Genomic DNA, 20,415 nt, shown 5'->3' on the forward strand with positions numbered 1-20,415 from the left:
ATTTCTAAAAAAAAAAAAAAAATGTAGATGATTAAATTACTGATGTAAATTTTGATGCTAAAGTGCCCGGTTTTTTAAAAATGTGATTAAAATCAGGGGCACTTTAATCCATCAAAATGTACAATTTACTTGTGTTGTGAAAAAATACTTACCTTTTAATCTTGACAGCCGCTCCAGCTTCCTCCGCCCATTGCAAAGCCTCTTCCTGGGTCTAAAATAAGGAATCTGGCTTCCTCCAATCACGGCGTTGAATCAGACACTGATTCTCCCGGGGGGATGCCGTGATTGTAGGATGACCGATCCATCATTTCTGACGTCAGAAATGACTTGCGACGACCGGGGCAAGCTGGAGCGGCTGTCAAGTTTAAAAGGTAAGTATTTTTTCACAACGAGTGAAATGTAAATTTTGATGAATTAAAGTGCCCCTGTTTTTAATAGAATTTTTAAAATCTGGGCACTTTAGCATCAAAATGTACAAGTTCTAGCTGTTGATTGGTGGATGGATATATATATATATATATATATATATATATATATATATATATATATATATATATATATATATATATATATATATATATATATATATATATATATATATATATATATATCTATATATATATATATCTATATATATATATATCTATATATATATATATATATATATATATATATTGTGATTGGCTCCCCCATGTGTTCAGTTAGAAACCATTAGTGCATTTCTGCTCCTTCAACAAATGATACTAAGAGAATGAAACAGATTAGATAATAGAAGTAAATTAGAAAGTTGTTTAAAATTGTATTCTCTATCTGGATCATGAAAGGAAATGTTTGGGTTTTATGTCCCTTTTAATGTCATTTTAACATTACAAGTTTCTCCTCTTCCTCTAATATGCAGTTTGTCCCTACTTCTCCTCACCTAGCGTCTCTCTTTGCTCTCCTCCAGGTACCAGCAGACCCATCAGGCTCTATAAATTCAGAAGAACAGCAGAAAAAACAAAAGGAGAACACGGCAAATGCAAAAAGGATAGTCCTGAGAATGGCCGGGCTGCTGGGTATCGCAGGAAGTGGGGCTGTCGTGTATATCTTTGGTGAGAAGAGACTGGGTTGAGGCGCGCGTGTGTGTGTGTGTGTAATAAAAAGTCCGAAATATATAGATGATGTGAATATGTTTGATGAAGTGAGTTGATGCACTCAACTGAATATTGGTGATGAAGGCGATGTAACTGTATTGTGTGTCTCTGGCAAGAAACATGAGCGTGCCGAGTCTGTTTGCTGACATATTAGGTGGGCATATATGGTTGTGAGTAGTTGGTACTCACAAAAATAATCCTTTGTTTTTTTTTTTCATCTTCAGGCAGCAACTCGATGGATGAGCAGGGGAACACGGTAAGGTCCTACTGCACATGGAGCTGTTTGGTGATGTCCACCTTTATATTGTGGTGCTACGTTAGACCAAGGTTGACAAATGTAATTGAAACCTAGAAGCCACCGTGAATATTGAGGAGCTGTACAATACATTTGAAGCCACGGAATTATCTTATGTAAAGATGTAGATAGCTAAATCCAGAAATAATTTTAGGCTTCTCAGATTTGTCAAGCCTTGGACTAGCATGGTTGACAGTAAGTTAGTTTTTGTGAACCATGTTGTAGTTATGATGGATGTTGTCTGGAGATGTAAAGGCAGATGGTGTGTACCAGGATGCCCCTAGCAGCTGGTATGATCATGACCTGCCACTAGTGGGCAGTATCATAATGAATTGCACCTAGATGAAACTGAGACCATGAGCCACATCTAGAAGGTAGTTGATCCTAAATTATGTATAACATATCCCTGACAGGCCAGTGGTAACTGAATGGAGACAAGGATTAGGATCATAAAGTGTCATAAACACCTTGTAATTTCAAGACTTCTGTAGTATTGCGTTAAATTTTTAAAATATTTTCAAAATGTGAAAACTTTATGAATACACTAACACGTTGTTGCAGATAGTTTTAATGGCCAAACAAACCCCACAACTTGTTTTATTTGGAATAGTCAGTCTGAATTTTTTACTGGAGTAGACAAGGTTACCCACTGTCATTTTGTTTGCAAAATGTGCATTATTTTGCTTTATCTTATATTTTGACTTCTGCTGAGGCCAATTGTATGTTCTTTCTGAATAATATATATATATATATATATATATATATATATATATATATATATATATATATATATATATATATATATATAATATATATATGTGCGTGTATGTATATACAGTATGTATACCTGCATCATTACATAGAGGAAGTTGTCTTAACATGTATAATATTTTACAAATGTGCCTTGACTTGATAATGAATCCTGTATCATGTACTGTATACTTTACTTGGTTTTGCTATATTACTTGCTGCCAGCAGGTGGCGGTGGTGCATAAAATGCAGGAATTACACCCATGATGACTTCTAATCGGATGGGAAACGATCAGGGAAAAGAATTGACACTAAAGTGGGAAGTTCTTTTCAACCAAGAAAAAAAATTTCTGTTATCTCCTTTACAGTGAAAAGGGAAGTCACGGATTAAAGTGAAGGTAAACTTTGATGAATCAGTGCCCTGTTTTTAAAAATACTATTGAAAACGGGGACTTTCATTCATCAAAGTTTACATTTCCCCGTTTTTTTTTTTTTACAAATATATAGCCTCTTCATAAGTCACCAATGACGAATCCGGCTTCCTCCAATCACGACTCCCCCCCCGGCGCAAAGCAAACATTGCCTGAAGGGAAGCTGTGATTGGAGGAAGCCGGATTCGTCAGTGGTGACGTATGAAGAGACTTGTGACGGGTGGGGGAAGCGCTGGAGCGGCTTCCAGAATAAAAGGTAAGTATTTGTACAAAAACGGCGAAATGAACATTTTGATGAATGAAAGTGCCCCTGTTTTTAATCAGTTTACCTTCACTTTAAAGAGACATTGTACACTAGACTTTTCTTTGCATACATTTTTTGTGGATGATACATTTATACAACCCATCTGGTGGTGTTTTTGTAACAATGTATAGTTTTGCTTTTTTTTAAATAACATTGTGCTGATTTTCAGACTCCTAACCAAGCCCCAAAGTTTTACATGTATACTGATGTCTACAGACTCCTGTGGCTCCTGTATAATCTGTCTTTTCATATGCAGGGAAGGGGGGGGGGTCTGCTTTTCCGATTTTCCCAGCCCCTCAGTCACTGGGTGTCCCAGCCTAACCTCATCAACAGAGCTTAACTGGTGCTCTCAGTCAATTTTTAATAGGTTTTATACTGGATTTTTAGATCAGTATCTGTGCATATCCTTCTTTATAGTAGTGTCTATTACATGCAGTTATATGAAAATGAGTGTACACTGTCCCTTTAAGTGCTGTTTGAAATGGATATTTCGGTAGGGTGCATTAAGAGAAGCATATACAACTTTGCTTAGCAGTGTCTCTGCTGGTCTTACCGTTCCGCATGCACAGTCTGCAGCCCCTCCTTCTCAGACCATATCTCACCATTATTGGCCACACAGCACTATGGGACTTGTAGCTAGTTCCCAGGCATGTTGTCTAGAAAGGAACCAGCCGCACCAGGCGGCTGGTAGCAACAAGCTGCAGTTAGCAGAAGTAACTTGGGGGCACCCTTTGGGTGACTTGGGGCTCTAAACTAGGGTGGTAGGGTGCTTTTTTTTTTAAGGCGCCAATAGCACCCTGACGCCCAGATTTGTCGAGCCCTGTTTTATTGTATTATGCTATAATATGTATTTAAAGTCTTGTCGAGATTTTACAAACCATGTTGTTTTTTCTTTTTTTTTAAATTATGTCTACAATGTATAAAGATGTATAGTAAAATACCTGTTGGCAAGACTGCCTTCAAGCCATTTTTAACATTTCACCAGCAATCTCGATCACACGACAGATCCCTTTTTAAAATATCACCACAATGCTTTTAATATAAGTATCTGCCTCTGTGTTTAGACTAAGAATACGACTTAAAGGGCTATTAAATAAAATACAATTGCAAAATCCACAAATGCATAGTATAAATACAATGCAATGGCATTCATTTTATTTTTTTTCTTAAAAAATGTCAAAATTCATTCCATTTTCCTTCCCCCTGTATCATGTGACAGACATAAGCCAATTACAAAATGTATAAATGTGAATCCTTGCACATGCTTTTTTTTATATATATATATTTTACCAGTCAAACACCCTGGGAGCTATGGGTAGCACAATCCCTAGTGTAAAACCTGTTAAACTTTCATGTTTACACATTTCTATAATGTTACAGAAATGCTCATACATGTATAGCAGAAACAGAATATTCAGTTTTCATCCTGCTACAGTAAGGGTACTTGGAAGCAACGAATGCTGAATGTTAGCTGCCAGCAGCATTTGGCTCTATTCATAGCTGGATATCTTCATGTGAAAGTGCAACACACAATAGAATAGAGTCAGGGGCATATTTTGGCCTAGGCAAAGAAGGCACTTGCCTAGGGCGGCAGATTGGGAGGGTTCAGCACTTTTTTGTCGCTATATTTGAAAGAAGCTTAAAGTTGTTTTAGAAGTATTCTACAGGTATATAATGGGGTATTTTGCACAAAGAGCTTACATTCTAGAGGGTATAATGAGACTGCCCATGGAGCTTACAGTTTAGAGGTAGCTCTGAAACTTTCTTTAGCTAGCTATTGCTGCTGGCTTTCAGCACTTAGTATTGTTTCAAGAAATCTGTGTTTTGTTATATTTATATTGCAGCAATAGATAGATGAGTGTGTGCGCCCGTGTGGAGGTACATTTTGTTATGGAAATGCTATAAAAATTTCACAGTACTGCCTGATGAAAGTATGCAAAGAAACGTCTAAAACCTTTTTTTGGGGGGGCAGCTAAATGTTTAGTGCCTTGGGGAGCACAAAACCTAAATACGCCACTGAATAGAGGCGAACGCCACTGGCATACAACATATTTGGCATTTGTTGCTACCGGAAAGCAATGAATGCACATGTCTAGTACCCAGTACATGTATAAATAGGACACCTACCAAGTTACTGGCTTCTGTCTAACGTTGCTATAAAGTGTAAAAAAAAGCAGATGTATAAAAATTAGGCTAAGCAAACTTTTTTTTTTATATTCTGTGCCTACCTGGGCAAGCTTGATTTCTTCTCTTTAATTTGTACCCTGAAATAAATTTCCAATACAGATGAGTCTGGAATGATTTAAAGGGACATAGAACTGCTGGGTATTACTACAATAGTATTGTTACTAGTACTACTAACCAAACTCTTCAAAACCGTTCTCTGATTTTACCCATTACTGGTGCCAGTTGGTGGAGCTTCACATCTTCATGCTGACATCACAACCTTGAAGCTTAGGTATTCTTGCCCCATGTGACAGCAAAATGCGCGTTTCACACACCAATGATGTTGCCGAATTTTTGACAGTTGTATTGTGCACTTCAGGTTGCCATGCATGATACAGAGCAGGTGCTATACATTTTTCACAATGGCTGCATTTGCTCTGCTTTTTAGGTGGCCTTTTATTTTTTTCTTCATATGTCATGTAATTTCTAAACTGTGTATAAGAACTGCAAAAATATAGACCTCCCACCCTGCATTGTGTATAATAACTAGGGTGACCATATTGCCGCTTTAAAAAGGGACACATAGGAAAAATACATATGTCAGGGCTGTTTAAAGAAATGTTTTGTATAAGAACCCTGACATATGTATTTTTCCTGTGTCCCTTTTTAAAGCGGCAATATGGTCACCCTAATAATAACCCAAAACGCACAATACAGCTGCGGCAAAGCTAGCAACCTCGTCTGTGAGCTCCAGGATGGTGGCATCCAGAATGAAAACACGGAGCTTCCTTAAAGGGATAGTATAGTCAAAAATAAACTTTCGTGAGTCAGAGCAGGCAATTTTAAGCAAATTTCTAATTTACCCCTATTATCAATTGTTCTTTGTTCTTTTGTTATCTTTATTTTAAAAAGCTGGAAAGTAAGCTTAGGAGACGGCCCATATTGGTTCAGCACCTGGGTAGCGCTTGCTGATTGGATGGCTACATTTATACACCAATCAGCAAGCACTACCCAGGTGCTGAACCAAAAATGGGCCGGCTTCTAAGCTTACATTACAGTTTTTAAAAAAAAATAAAGATATCAAGAGTACAAATTAAAATTGATAATGGGAGTAAATTAGAAAGTTGCTTAAAATTGCATGCTCTATCTGAATCATGAAAGTTTAATTTTGACTATACTATCCCTTTAACCTGTAATGGGTTAATATAAAAGGAGGACTCTGAAGAAAGGTGGAAGCACAGGAGTAAAAACAATAGCTCGCTGAATCGTAACCATTTTTTTGTTCAGTTGGAAACCAGTAGTGCATTGCTGCTCCTTCAACAAATGATACCAAGAGAATGAAACAAATTTGATAATAGACGTAAAATGGAAAGTTGTTTGAAATCTTATGTTCTTCCTAAATCATGAAATATTTTTTTTTTGTGTTTCACGTCCCTTTAACCCCTTAGTGACCACAGTACTTTTCCTTTTTTTGACCGTTTGGGACCAGGGCTATTTTTACATTTTCTGCGGTGTTTGTGTTTAGCTGTAATTTTCCTCTTACTCATTTACTGTACCCACACATATTATATACTGTTTTTCTCGCCATTAAATGGACTTTCATTATTTTCATCATATCTTATAATTTACTATAAAAAATTATAAAATATGAGGAAAAAATGGGAAAAAAAACTTTTTCTAACTTTGACCCCCAAAATCTGTTACACATCTACAACCACCAAAAAACACCCATGCTAAATAGTTTCTAAATTTTGTCCTGAGTTTAGAAATACCCAATGTTTACATGTTCTTTGTTTTTCCTGCAAGTTATAGGGCAACAAGTACAAGTAGCACTATGCTATTTCCAAACCATTTTTATTTCAAAATTAGCGATAGTTACTAGAGCTGCAACAACTAATCGATATAATCGATTATGAAAATAGTTGTCAACGAATCTCATAATCGATTAGTTGGTTTGCAATTAGTTTGTCTGTGCATGTTAACAGCTGCTTCACTCTTATGAGCTCCTGCACATAGTATTGTGTTTTATAGTTATGGCCTTAGCCTAAAGGACATCTACAGACGTTTACTTTTCAGAACAGTATAGGTTTACAACTAGTCCTGGCTTATGTGCAACCCAGAAATAAAATAGTAGTCGTCATTTGTATTGTTTATATTAAATCAGGTGATTTGGGACTGTGCTTTGCATGATATAGTGACAAACTTGTTATTTACACCTAGCCCTAGATTTGCACTATTATTAGCTGATTGCATGTTATTGCTGATTATATGTACTGTATAGATAAATGTATAAGGCTTTGTTCTGTTATTGATATATAGTCCTTAGCGCTTTTGACTTTTTTTTTTTTTTTAATATTTTTATTTAAATGTATTATGTACCAAGTTCAACCTCTATAAGTATACATCTGTTATTTTAAGAGCGGACAAGATATTTTTTTTCTCTAATTTTATAGCTGGTTATTTACCATTACATATAGATATTCAAAATATTTTTATGTTAGAATAAAGTCCAGGCTTACTTTGTTGAGAGGCCCCTTGCATTGATGGAGCTATCAAAGATAAATATCCCACCTTGGCAAAACCCTACTTATCTATCTCAGGCACCTCAACACAATCTGAGCGCCTCTTCTCTGCTGCAGGCAACATAGCTTGCAAAGAGAGAGACAGCCTCAACCAGGAGCATGTGGACAGGTTGAGATTTTTGCATTTCAATGCAAAGTTTCTGAAAGAGTGAATAACCGAATGTTATAAACAGTGATAGTTCTACCTCTTTTCAAACAGTCTGTGGTCTTGATTTACTTAATTATAAAAATGGGTTCTACTGCTTAAAAATTGGGTAAACAGTTGTGTTAATGTAAATTTGTTGTTTTAGTTGAAAGTTTAAATTTTTAACACTCAGTATGTGGATTTCATTTTAAATATAGGAAAAAATATTGTTGTTTTTAATCTGATTAGTCGATTAATCGAAAAAATAATCGGACAATTAATCGATCATGAAAATAATCGTTAGTTGCAGCCTTACTAGTTACATTGGATCACTGATATCTGTCAGGAATCCCTGAATAACCCTTCACATGTATATATTTTTTTTTAGTAGACAACCCAAAGTATTGATCTAGGCCCATTTTGGTATATTTCATCCCACCATTTCACCGCCAAATGCGATCAAATAAAAAAAATTGTTCACTTTTTCACAAACTTTAGGTTTCTAACTGAAATTATTTATAAACAACTTGTGCAATTATGGCACAAATGGTTGTAAAAGCTTCTCTGGGATCCCCTTTGTTCAGAGATAGCAGACATTTATAGCTGTGACATTTACTTTTTGGGAATTAAAAGGCCGCTAATTGCCGCTGCGCACCACACTTGTATTATGGCCAGCCGTGAAGGGGTTAATTAGGGAGCTTGTAGGGTTAATTTTGGCTTTAGTGTAGTAGACAACACCAAGTATTGATCTAGGTCCATTTTGGTATATTTCATGCCACCATTTCATTGCCAAATGCAATCAAATAAAAAAAAAAATGTTAACTTTTTCACAAACTTTGGGTTTCTCACTGAAATTATTTACAAACAGCTTGTGCAATTATGGCACAAATGGTTGTAAATGCTTCTCTGGGATCCCCTTTGTTCAGAAATAGCAGACATATATGGCTTTAGCATAGCTTTTTGGTAATTAGAAGGCCGCTAAATGCCGCTGCGCACCAACACTTGTATGCCCAGCAGTAATTAGGTAGCTTGAAGGGTTAATTTTAGCTTTAGTGTAGAGATCAGCCTCCTACCCGACACATCAGACCCCCTGATCCCTCTCAAACAGCTCTCTTCGCTCCCCCACCCCACAATTATCCTTCCGTCTTAAGTACTGGCAGAAAGTCTGCCAGTACTAAAATTAAAGGCTTTTTTTTCTTTTTTTTAAAAATATATATATTCTGCTTAATCTCTCCTTAGCCCCCAACCTCCCCCCCCCCAAAGAGCTCTCTAACCCTCCCCCCACTAACTATTTTGCACTTAAATGTGTTTTTTTTTTTTTTTTAAATAACCACTTTTTTCTGTAGTGTAGCTGCCCCCCTGCATACCCTCCCCCTCCTAGATCTATTTTTAAAAAATATTTCTCCTCTCCCACTCACAACCACCACCCTCTCCCACCACTTTGTTAAGCCCGGATTGCGGGCGCGCACATGCACGCACCCGGCGATCTTTTCAGATTGCTGGCCGGAAGATTGTCAGCGATGGGCCACCCACCCACCTCCCTGCAGCTGCTCCCACCCACCAATGATCGGCACCATTGCTGGCCGATGCAGAGAGGGCCACAGAGAGTGGCCCTCTCTGCATCGGTGTGCCAAAAAAGGTATTGCAGTGATGCCTCAATATTGAGGCATCACTGCAATACCATAGAAGCTGCTGGAAGCGATCAGGATCGCTTCCAGAGCTTCAAATCCCAGAGGACGTGCCAGGCACGTCCTTGGTCGTTAAGTGACCTCCAATGGAGGATGTGCCTGGCATGTCCTTTGTCGTTAAGGGGTTAAGATTATTGCTTAGCTTGCGGATGCAGCCTTATTACTCATGCCCCTATGTATACGTTTCAGCTGTTGCCTGCTTTCTTCAGGATGTTACTGACAAATACCACTAGGTGGAAGCAGATTGCTAAATACACCAAACTGAGCAACTACAGGAAATATTTCAAGTTCTCTTGTAATTTTGAAAAAGGTGATCAAAATTATGTGACCTCCAAGCAAAATAATGTTTTTAGCTGTGGGCTGCTGTAGCAGCTAAGAACAGGGATCGGTTGAAACAAATAAAGGAGCTTTCTACATAAAGTATCTTCCACTTAATGAATGAAAGTCCCCTTTATTTGTTTCAATAGTAAATCCTAGCGTTTGTAAAACGCTAGGATTTACTTTCTTAAAGGGACAGTCAACACCAGAATTTTTGTTGTTTAAAAAGATAGATAATCCCTTTATTACCCATTCCCCAGTTTTGCATAACCAACACTGTTATATTAATACACTTTTTACTGCTGTGACTATCTTGTATCTAAGCACCTTCTGACCGCCCCTAATCACATGACTTTTAGTTATTATCTATTGACTTGCAGTTTAGCCAATTAGTGCAGTGTCTGCGACAACCCACGGGCATGATTACAATGTTATCTATATGGTTTACCTGAACTACTCTCCCCTGTTGTGAAAAGCAAATACAAAAACATGTGATTAGAGGCGGCCTTCAAGGGCTTAGAAATTATCATATGAGCCTTCCTAGGTTTGCTCTCAACTAGAATACCAAGAGAACAAAGCAAAATTTTTGATAAAAGTAAATTGGAAAGTTGTTTAAAATTACATGTCCTATTTGAAAAATAAAAGTTTTTTTTGGCCTTGACTGTCCCTTTAAGCATGTTACAAATAATTGTTTTTACTATTTTTTTTTTCCAGTTAATATCAATTCATAATGTATGCAGTTAATTTAAAGGGACGGTTAAATAAATAAAATAAAAATATATATATATATATACACTGTATATCTTTCATGATTCAGATAGAGCATGCAATTTAAACAAATTCCCAGATTACTTCTGTAACCAAATTTGTTTAGTTGTTGAATAGTAACCCTTAGGTAGGCTCAAAGTTATGTGCACGTGTATTTAGCACTCTATGGCAGCAGTGTTTGCAACAATTATCACCATTAAAGGGACAGTTTACTTGACATTAATTGTTTAAAAAAGATGAATAATCCCTTTATTATCCATTCCCTAGTTTTGCATAACCAACATTGTTATAATACACGTTTTAGCTCTGTGTTGTATCTAAGCTTCTGCAGACTGCCCTCTTATGTCAGTTCTTTTAACAGACTTGCATTTTAGCCAATCAGTGCCTTCTCATGAGTAACTCCACGGGAGTGAGCACAATGTTATCTTTATGGCTAGCACAATGTTATCTTTATGGCTAGCACTGTCTTACTGTGAAAAACTGTCAAAATGTACTGTCATAAGAGGCAGCCTTTAAGGGCTTAGAAATTGGCATACGAGCCTACCTAGATTTAGCTTTTAACAAAGAATACCAAGAGAGCAAAGCAAATTTGATGATAAATGTAAATTAAAAAGTTGTTTAAAATTGCATTCCCTGTCTGAATCATGAAAGTTTTTAATTTTGACTAGACCCTTTAAAGGGCGATTAATAGTTAATTATCGACCGTACACTACTGTGTGTTAAACCTCTGCAGCTGGTTGGATCAGTGTCAGTTTCTGCTCTGGACCAGTAGTGCTCTGCCGGTCCTAGGAGATACTTCTACTGTGTGTTTAACTCCTTTGTCTAGGGTCGATCGTCTTATAATTGCATTCTCTTATGAATTTAGAGCATACCATTTTCCGTCTATTATGGCCCTTTTAAAGTCTATGAGGACTTTTGTAATAGATTATTTGATACGTTTTAGAGGATTGGAATAGACTCCAATGTTTGTAGCAATGCTATACACGGTCACAAACAGTGCTAAGCTCACGTGCACGTGCCTATGAACCTACTTAGATTTACTATTCTATAAAGATTCCAGAAGAATCTAAGCAATTTTAATTACAAAAGTAATTTGGAAAGTTGTTTAAAATGTCATGCTCTATCTGAATCATGATAGTTTCATTTTGACTTTACTGCCCCTTTAAATCTGTGACTTAATAATTAATAGTTGTAAAAAAATCATTTTTAAAAAAGAGGCCGTAAAGTTAAAATGAAACTTTGGGTGAACCAATGACAAGAGGCATATATGTGCTACCTCTCAATGGTGCAATGCTGCTACCAAGCCATGATTCAGATAACGCATGCCATTTTAAGGAACTTTCCTAGTTACTATTATTTCATTTGCTTCATTCTCCTTATATCCTTTTTTGAAAAGCATATCTAGGTAGGCTCGGTAGCAGCATTGCACCATTGAGAGGTAGCACATATATGCCTCTTGTCATGGGTTCACCCAATGTGTTTAGCTAGCTCCCAGTAGTGCACTGCTGCTCCTTCAACAAAGAATACCAAGAGAATGAAGCAAATGTAAGATAAAAGTAAAATGAAAATCCATTTAAAACTGCAGCTCTATCTGAATCCTGACAGAAAAGTTTTGGGTGTCGTCTCCTTTTAAAAAATAATCTTCTGTTTTGTCTACTGCTCACTCTCCCTCTCGTTCTTTGTGCGCTGCCCCATCTCTCGCTTCCTTATATCATCTCTCCCTTTGTGCGGTTTTATTGACATATTTATGTCCAGTCTGCCTCCTGTCAGGGTCCCATACAATTCAGAACCGTGCTGCATGTGTGTTTGGGTGTTAGGTGGGGGCGGGGGTGTTCACACAGAGGTGACATGTGACCCTTGTCACTTCTTCAGACAAAAGGAGACATTTTATACAGAACAAAGGCTGCATATGGTCTTTATACAAATGCACAGAAAAAAAACACACATTCAGCAGAGTTACAGATACCTGTGTATCCTTGTTTGTTATCCCTGGGATATATTCACCTTGTTAAAAGGACATTAAACACTAAATAAAATCTAGTTGTTATGATATATTCAAATCACAGATTAGTCTGAGAATAGTATGTATGTGTGTGTATATATATAATTGTAATATATTAGTAGTATTTAAATAGTATTAAAAAAAAGTGTAAAGATTTAGTTTCCGTAAAGCAATGAGCCCTGAGTTTCCTCCTCCCTCTGCTGAGGACGTATAGGGACAGTTATAAATGGATCACTACTGTGTTCAACCAATGGCTGTGTGGAATAAAGCAGTGTTAAAGGGTCAATAAATTCTGATTTATGTTTGGCTTTTTCTTTGCATAAAGGGTTCAGACAATAAGACCCTTATACACTCAACTTTAAAAGATTTTAATACGAAAAGCAAGATAGAGGTAAATAAAGGCCAGTATATTGCATTAGTAATTAGGCAATAGATATTCTGAGTCCCGTCACTGTATGTTTAGTCTGTACTTGTTTTATAGGGAAATAAACCACACAAAAAAAATATTTTCTGATTGAGAGAGTATCCAATTTTTAAAAAAACTTTACAATTGACGTCTTATCTCATTTCTTCTTTGTCTTGGTATCCATTGTTAAAAAAAGTGGCGTGGTATGCTCAGGAGCGTGCACGTGCCTGCAGTACATGTCGGCAGTTTTTATACATTTTACAAAAGCCCTAGATGGCAGCACCTAGGTATCTCTTCAACAAAGAATACCATAAGTACAATGCAAGCTTGATGATAATATTATATTGGAAATGTTTTTTAAAAAATTGTCTGCTCTGATTCACAAAATAAAAATTTGGGGTTTCATCTACTTTTTTAAAGGGACATTTCAGCCAAAATTGTAATCCACATGGATTCATTTTAGATTTGAATAGAAGCATTTGTGTAATATACACGTATTTGCAAAAATGCTTCTAATTAAATCTATAGCTGTTTCAAAGTGTATTTAAGTATGCACCGTGCACCAGCATTTTAAACACAGCACTTGTTTAGAGAGCCTAAGGTGCTTGTATCATCTGGTAATGACTCAATTTGTTAATTGCTGACATGATTACAAGCCCCACTGATGCTCTTAGCAGCTGCAGTATTTAAAATGCTGGTGCACTGAGAATATCTAGCTATGCTTCACATGCACGTGCAGAGAAAAATACCAACACTAAAACAGTAATAACTTTTACTAGAAGCATGTTTGTCAATAGGTGTATATAGCAAATATGTTTGTATTCAAATTTGTAACTCCATCTATGTGCATTTACATTTTGACTGGAATGTCCCTTTAAATATTTACTATCATGCATACGTAAGAGCATCAGTTAAAGATAATGAAAATATTGATAAACAATTTTAGCACGTGATTTTTTTCACTACCATGTCCCTTTTAAAATCTCTCCCAAAACTAAAGACAGTCATGTTTTACTAAAAGATGTGATGATAGTAGTTCATGGCTAGTTTGTATCTAATGTGCGTTGTTGCATGAAGTGAGCCTTTTCTCCTCTAGCAGAGACTCGCTGTGTTTCTCGTTCTTCTGCATCTAATTGTTATATAAGGATCAAGCAGACGTGGAAGCCTTTATCACTGCTCATGCAGCAAACTGTGATTGTCTGTTGGCTCTGACTGAGAAACAGAGATTTTGATGGCAGATAAAAACCTGAAGGCCTGTTGGGTTTGCTCATACTTTTGTCTTAATGGGATAGTGTACACACATTTTCATATAACTGCATGTAATAGACTACAATAAAGAAGAATATGCACAGATACTGATATAAAAATCCAGTATAAAACCTTTTAAAACTTACTTAAAAACTCCCAGTTTAGCACTGTTGATGAAGTTAGGCTGGGACACCCAGTGAAAGGGTCTGGGAAAGCATGAAAACCAGACACTCCCCCCCCCCCTCCCCTGCATATGAATAGACATATATCGTAAACAGGAGTCTGTAAGCGCATGTATACATCTGACACTGTGGGGCTTGGTTAGGAGTCTGAAAATCAGCACATTGTTATAAAAATAATAATAATAATAAGCAAAACTATACTTTGTTACAAGTATTTAACCCTTTGATGATAGGGTTAACCCTTTGAGTGCTAATGACGGCTCTGAGCCGTCATAGAGTTTCCCACTCTGGTGCTAATGACGGCTCAGAGCCGTCGCTAGCACTCTCCCACCTTAAGGGAGATTTGGGGGCTCCTACCCCGGCGATCGTGCCTGTATAGTGACAGGCATCGCTGGGGCTTCCCGTTTTGTGTGGTGACGTCACACGCAATAATGTGATGACGTCACTGCGCAACTTTATTTATACTTAACAATGATAAGTATAGGAGCAGGGGGCATGCTTCTTAGAAGCCTGTATCTCAGGCATCTAAGCAGCTACCGACCCCCAAGACCCACCATTGGAAAGGTAATCGCCTAACCTTTCCAACAGTGTAAGTCTTGGGGTCTGAAAATAATAAAAATTTGTTAAAAAAAAAATAAAAAAACCTTAAAAAAATCTTCGCACCCAGGTGGGAAAATGCTTAGCACTCAAAGAGTTAATTTGTCGCTCCGATGTAAACAAATTGAAATTCTGCGATCGTGCACGCGCAAGATTTCGATGATGGGATTGGGTCAGGGGGCGTCCCTGTGATGCTAGGCACGCCCTCCAGACCGAGATCGCATCATTGGAACCACAGTTGGCTTTAGGATAGCCAACGGTTATGACGTTCCATTTCATCATAACGGCACTACAGCCCAGTGTAATTATGACGGAATAGAGCGGCATAACGACGTTAAAAGGTTAATGGAATTTTTAAATTTTTGTCCTTTGCTAACTATGGCGTAGATTACAAACCAAGCGCAACTGGTAACACGGCATGTTATTTTCTGCTAAGCCTCGTACAAACAATAATGCTCAGTTGGGTATTGCAAGTTTTGGTTAAAATGACTACCCAAGCCATTTTAACACATCTGATGCATGTATGGCATGCCCTATAACTTTCCATTGCAAGCGCAAAAAAAAAACAAAAAAAAAAAAACCACACGAAAGGGGACAGCACTCTCAGACCGGACCGGATACACATCCTAAGACCCTGCAACATGCACAGCCCTGGGTGCAAAAACGGCACTCTCAGGAGGTTGCACCGTCCACAGAGCCACAGGCAATTAACCCCAGACAGGTCTGGGTGGACGTCCCAAATGGGTAAATTACAAAAAATATATACGATATTATAGCACACAGAAAAAGTCTAGCACTCGCTTACAAGCTCACAACTAAGATAAAGAACAATGGAAGAGTTAGTCACCACATCTGGCTAAATGGGACAAGCCCAGGTACCACGTCAAGGTCTCTTCCAAAACCTGGGAAACTGGGAAAAAATTAAGGGTGCGCAGGCTCATTTCCCCCCCCCCAGTTTGTTTGACTGTGAGCCTGCATTGTGTGGCTGTTAAGGGACCCAGGTTTTGGAACAGACCTTGACGTGGTACCTGGGCTTGTCCCATTTGGCCAGATGCGGTAACTAACTCTTCCATTGTTACTTTTCTTCTGTTATGTGTGATCAGTCCACGGGTCATCATTACTTCTGGGATATTATCTGCTCCCCTACAGGAAGTGCAAGAGGATTCACCCAGCAGAGTTGCTATATAGCTCCTCCCCTCTACGTCACCCCCAGTCATTCTCTTGCACCCAAAGACTAGATAGGACGTGTGAGAGGACTATGGTGATTATACTTAGTTTTTATAACTTCAATCAAAAGTTTGTTATTTTACAATAGCACCGGAGCGTGTTATTGCCTCTCTGGCAGAGTTTGAAGAAGAATCTACCAGAGTTTTTACTATGATTTTAACCGGAGTAGTTAAGATCATATTGCTGTTTCTCGGCCATCTGAGGGAGGTAAAAGCTTCAGATCAGGGGACAGCGGGCAGATGAATCTGCATTGAGGTATGTAGCAGTTTTTATTTTCTGAATGGAATTGATGAGAAAATCCTGCCATACCGTTATAATGACATGTATGTATACTCTACACTTCAGTATTCTGGGGATGGTATTTCACCGGAATTACTCTGTTAAAAGTACATTAAACCTTTTTAATAGGTATTTATTATGTTAAACGTTTTTGCTGGAATGTAGAATCGTTTGCATTTTCTGAGGTACTGAGTGAATAAATATTTGGGCATTATTTTTCCACTTGGCAGTTGCTTGTTTTAATTGTGACAGTTTCGTTTCTCTCTCACTGCTGTGTGTGAGGGGGAGGGGCCGTTTTTGGCGCTCTTTGCTACGCATCAAAAATTTCCAGTCAGTTACTCTTGTATTTCCTGCATGATCCGGTTCATCTCTAACAGAACTCAGGGGTCTTCAAACTTCTTTGGAGGGAGGTAGATTCTCTCAGCAGAGCTGTGAGACTTATATATTGACTGTGATTAAAAACGTTGCTCTGTAATTTTTATGTTTCAAATTTAATTATTGTTACTTTACTAATGGGAACAAACCTTTGCTAAAAGTTGTGTTGTTTTTTTAAGGATTGATGCTATAACTGTTTTTCAGTTCATTATTTCAACTGTCATTTAATCGTTTAGTGCTTCTTTGAGGCACAGTACGTTTTTGTTAAATAAGATTGTAACCAAGTTGCAAGTTTATTGCTAGTGTGTTAAACATGTCTGATTCAGAGGAAGATATCTGTGTCATTTGTTCCAATGCCAAGGTGGAGCCCAATAGAAGTTTATGTACTAACTGTATTGATGCTACTTTAAATAAAAGCCAATCTGTACAAATTGAACACATTTCACCAAACAGCGAGGGGAGAGTTATGCCGACTAACTCGCCTCACGTGTCAGTACCTGCATCTCCCGCCCGGGAGGTGCGTGATATTATGGCGCCTAGTACATCTGGGCGGCCATTACAGATAACATTACAAGATATGGCTACTGTTATGACTGAAGTTTTGGCTAAATTACCAGAACTAAGAGGCAAGCGTGATCACTCTGGGGTGAGAACAGAGTGCGCTGATAATACTAGGGCCATGTCTGATACTGCGTCACAGCTTGCAGAGCATGAGGACGGAGAGCTTCATTCTGTGGGTGATGGTTCTGATCCAAACAGATTGGATTCAGATATTTCAAATTTTAAATTTAAATTGGAGAACCTCCGTGTATTACTAGGGGAGGTTTTAGCGGCTCTTAATGATTGTAACACTGTTGCAATACCAGAGAAATTGTGTAGGTTGGATAAATACTTTGCGGTACCCGGCGAGTACTGACGTTTTTCCTATACCTAAGAGACTAACTGAAATTGTTACTAAGGAGTGGGATAGACCCGGTGTGCCGTTCTCACCCCCTCCAATATTTAGAAAGATGTTTCCAATAGACGCCACCACACGGGACTTATGGCAAACGGTCCCTAAGGTGGAGGGAGCAGTTTCTACTTTAGCTAAGCGTACCACTATCCCGGTGGAGGATAGCTGTGCTTTTTCAGATCCAATGGATAAAAAATTAGAGGGTTACCTTAAGAAAATGTTTGTTCAACAAGGTTTTATATTGCAACCCCTTGCATGCATCGCGCCGATTACGGCTGCGGCAGCATTTTGGATTGAGTCTCTGGAAGAGAACCTTAATTCAGCTACGCTGGACGACATTACGGACAGGCTTAGAGTCCTTAAACTAGCTAATTCATTCATTTCGGAGGCCGTAGTACATTTAACCAAACTTACGGCTAAGAACTCAGGATTCGCCATTCAGGCACGTAGGGCGCTGTGGCTAAAATCCTGGTCAGCTGATGTAACTTCTAAGTCCAAATTACTTAATATACCTTTCAAGGGGCAAACTTTATTTGGGCCCGGTTTGAAAGAAATTATCGCTGACATTACAGGAGGTAAGGGCCACGCCCTGCCTCAAGACAAAGCCAAAGCTAAGGCTAGACAGTCTAATTTTCGTCCCTTTCGGAATTTCAAAGCAGGAGCAGCATCAACTTTCACTGCACCAAAACAGGAAGGAGCTGTTGCTCGTTACAGACAAGGCTGGAAACCTAACCAGTCCTGGAACAAGGGCAAGCAGGCCAGGAAACCTGCTGCTGCCCCAAAGACAGCATGAACCGAGGGCCCCCGATCCGGGACCGGATCTAGTGGGGGGCAGACTCTCTCTCTTCGCCCAGGCTTGGGCAAGAGATGTTCAGGATCCCTGGGCGCTAGAGATCATATCTCAGGGATACCTTCTAGACTTCAAATTCTCTCCCCCAAGAGGGAGATTTCATCTGTCAAGGTTGTCAACAAACCAGATAAAGAAAGAAGCGTTTCTACGCTGTGTACAAGATCTGTTATTAATGGGAGTGATCCATCCGGTTCCGCGGTCGGAACAAGGACAAGGGTTTTACTCAAACCTGTTTGTGGTTCCCAAAAAAGAGGGAACCTTCAGGCCAATCTTGGATTTAAAGATCCTAAACAAATTCCTAAGAGTTCCATCGTTCAAAATGGAAACTATTCGGACAATCTTACCCATGATCCAAAAGGGTCAGTACATGACCACAGTGGATTTAAAGGATGCTTACCTTCACATACCGATTCACAAAGATCATTACCGGTATCTAAGGTTTGCCTTCTTAGACAGGCATTACCAGTTTGTAGCTCTTCCATTCGGATTGGCTACGGCTCCAAGAATCTTCACAAAGGTTCTGGGTGCCCTTCTGGCGGTACTAAGACCGCGAGGAATTTCGGTAGCTCCGTACCTAGACGACATTCTGATACAAGCTTCAAGCTTTCAAACTGCCAAGTCTCATACAGAGTTAGTTCTGGCATTTCTAAGGTCGCATGGATGGAAAGTGAACGAAAAGAAGAGTTCTCTTTTTCCTCTCACAAGAGTTCCATTCTTAGGGACTCTTATAGATTCTGTAGAAATGAAGATTTATCTGACAGAAGACAGATTAACAAAGCTTCTAAATGCATGCCGTGTCCTTCATTCCATTCAACTCCCGTCAGTAGCTCAATGCATGGAGGTGATCGGCTTAATGGTAGCAGCAATGGACATAGTTCCCTTTGCACGTCTACATCTCAGACCGCTGCAATTGTGCATGCTGAGTCAGTGGAATGGGGATCACTCAGACTTGTCCCCTACTCTGAATCTGGATCAAGAGACCAGAAACTCTCTTCTATGGTGGCTTTCTCGGCCACATCTGTCCAGGGGGATGCCATTCAGCAGGCCGGACTGGACAATTGTAACAACAGACGCCAGCCTACTAGGTTGGGGCGCTGTCTGGAATTCTCTGAAAGCTCAGGGACAATGGAATCAGGAGGAAAGTCTCCTGCCAATAAACATTCTGGAATTAAGAGCAGTTCTCCATGCCCTTCTGGCTTGGCCCCAGTTAAAAACTCGGGGGTTCATCAGGTTTCAGTCGGACAACATCACGACTGTAGCTTACATCAACCATCAAGGAGGGACAAGAAGCTCCCTAGCAATGATGGAAGTATCAAAGATAATTCGCTGGGCAGAGTCTCACTCTTGCCACCTGTCAGCAATCCACATCCCGGGAGTGGAGAACTGGGAGGCGGATTTCTTGAGTCGCCAGACTTTTCATCCGGGGGAGTGGGAACTTCATCCGGAGGTCTTTGCCCAAATACTTCGACGTTGGGGCAAACCAGAGATAGATCTCATGGCGTCTCGCCAGAACGCCAAACTTCCTCGCTACGGGTCCAGATCCAGGGATCCGGGAGCGGTTCTGATAGATGCTTTGACAGCACCTTGGAACTTCGGGATGGCTTATGTGTTTCCACCCTTCCCGCTGCTTCCTCGATTGATTGCCAAAATCAAACAGGAGAGAGCATCAGTGATTCTAATAGCGCCTGCATGGCCACGCAGGACTTGGTATGCAGATCTAGTGGACATGTCATCCTGT

General features: G+C 39.0%; 1 protein-coding gene across 1 annotated transcript in view; it reads left to right on the plus strand.

Moving 5' to 3' along the window:
* TIMM50 (translocase of inner mitochondrial membrane 50) overlaps positions 1 to 20,415 on the plus strand; it is a 114,947-nt gene that overhangs the window by 9,013 nt on the left and 85,519 nt on the right. The window contains exons 2-3 of the mRNA XM_053721726.1: positions 947 to 1,091; positions 1,358 to 1,389. Of these exons, the coding sequence (XP_053577701.1) occupies positions 947 to 1,091; positions 1,358 to 1,389 (177 nt within the window). The remainder of the gene's footprint in view (positions 1 to 946; positions 1,092 to 1,357; positions 1,390 to 20,415) is intronic.

Source organism: Bombina bombina, chromosome 7 (assembly GCF_027579735.1).
Source record: "Bombina bombina isolate aBomBom1 chromosome 7, aBomBom1.pri, whole genome shotgun sequence".
Lineage (NCBI taxonomy): Eukaryota > Metazoa > Chordata > Amphibia > Anura > Bombinatoridae > Bombina > Bombina bombina.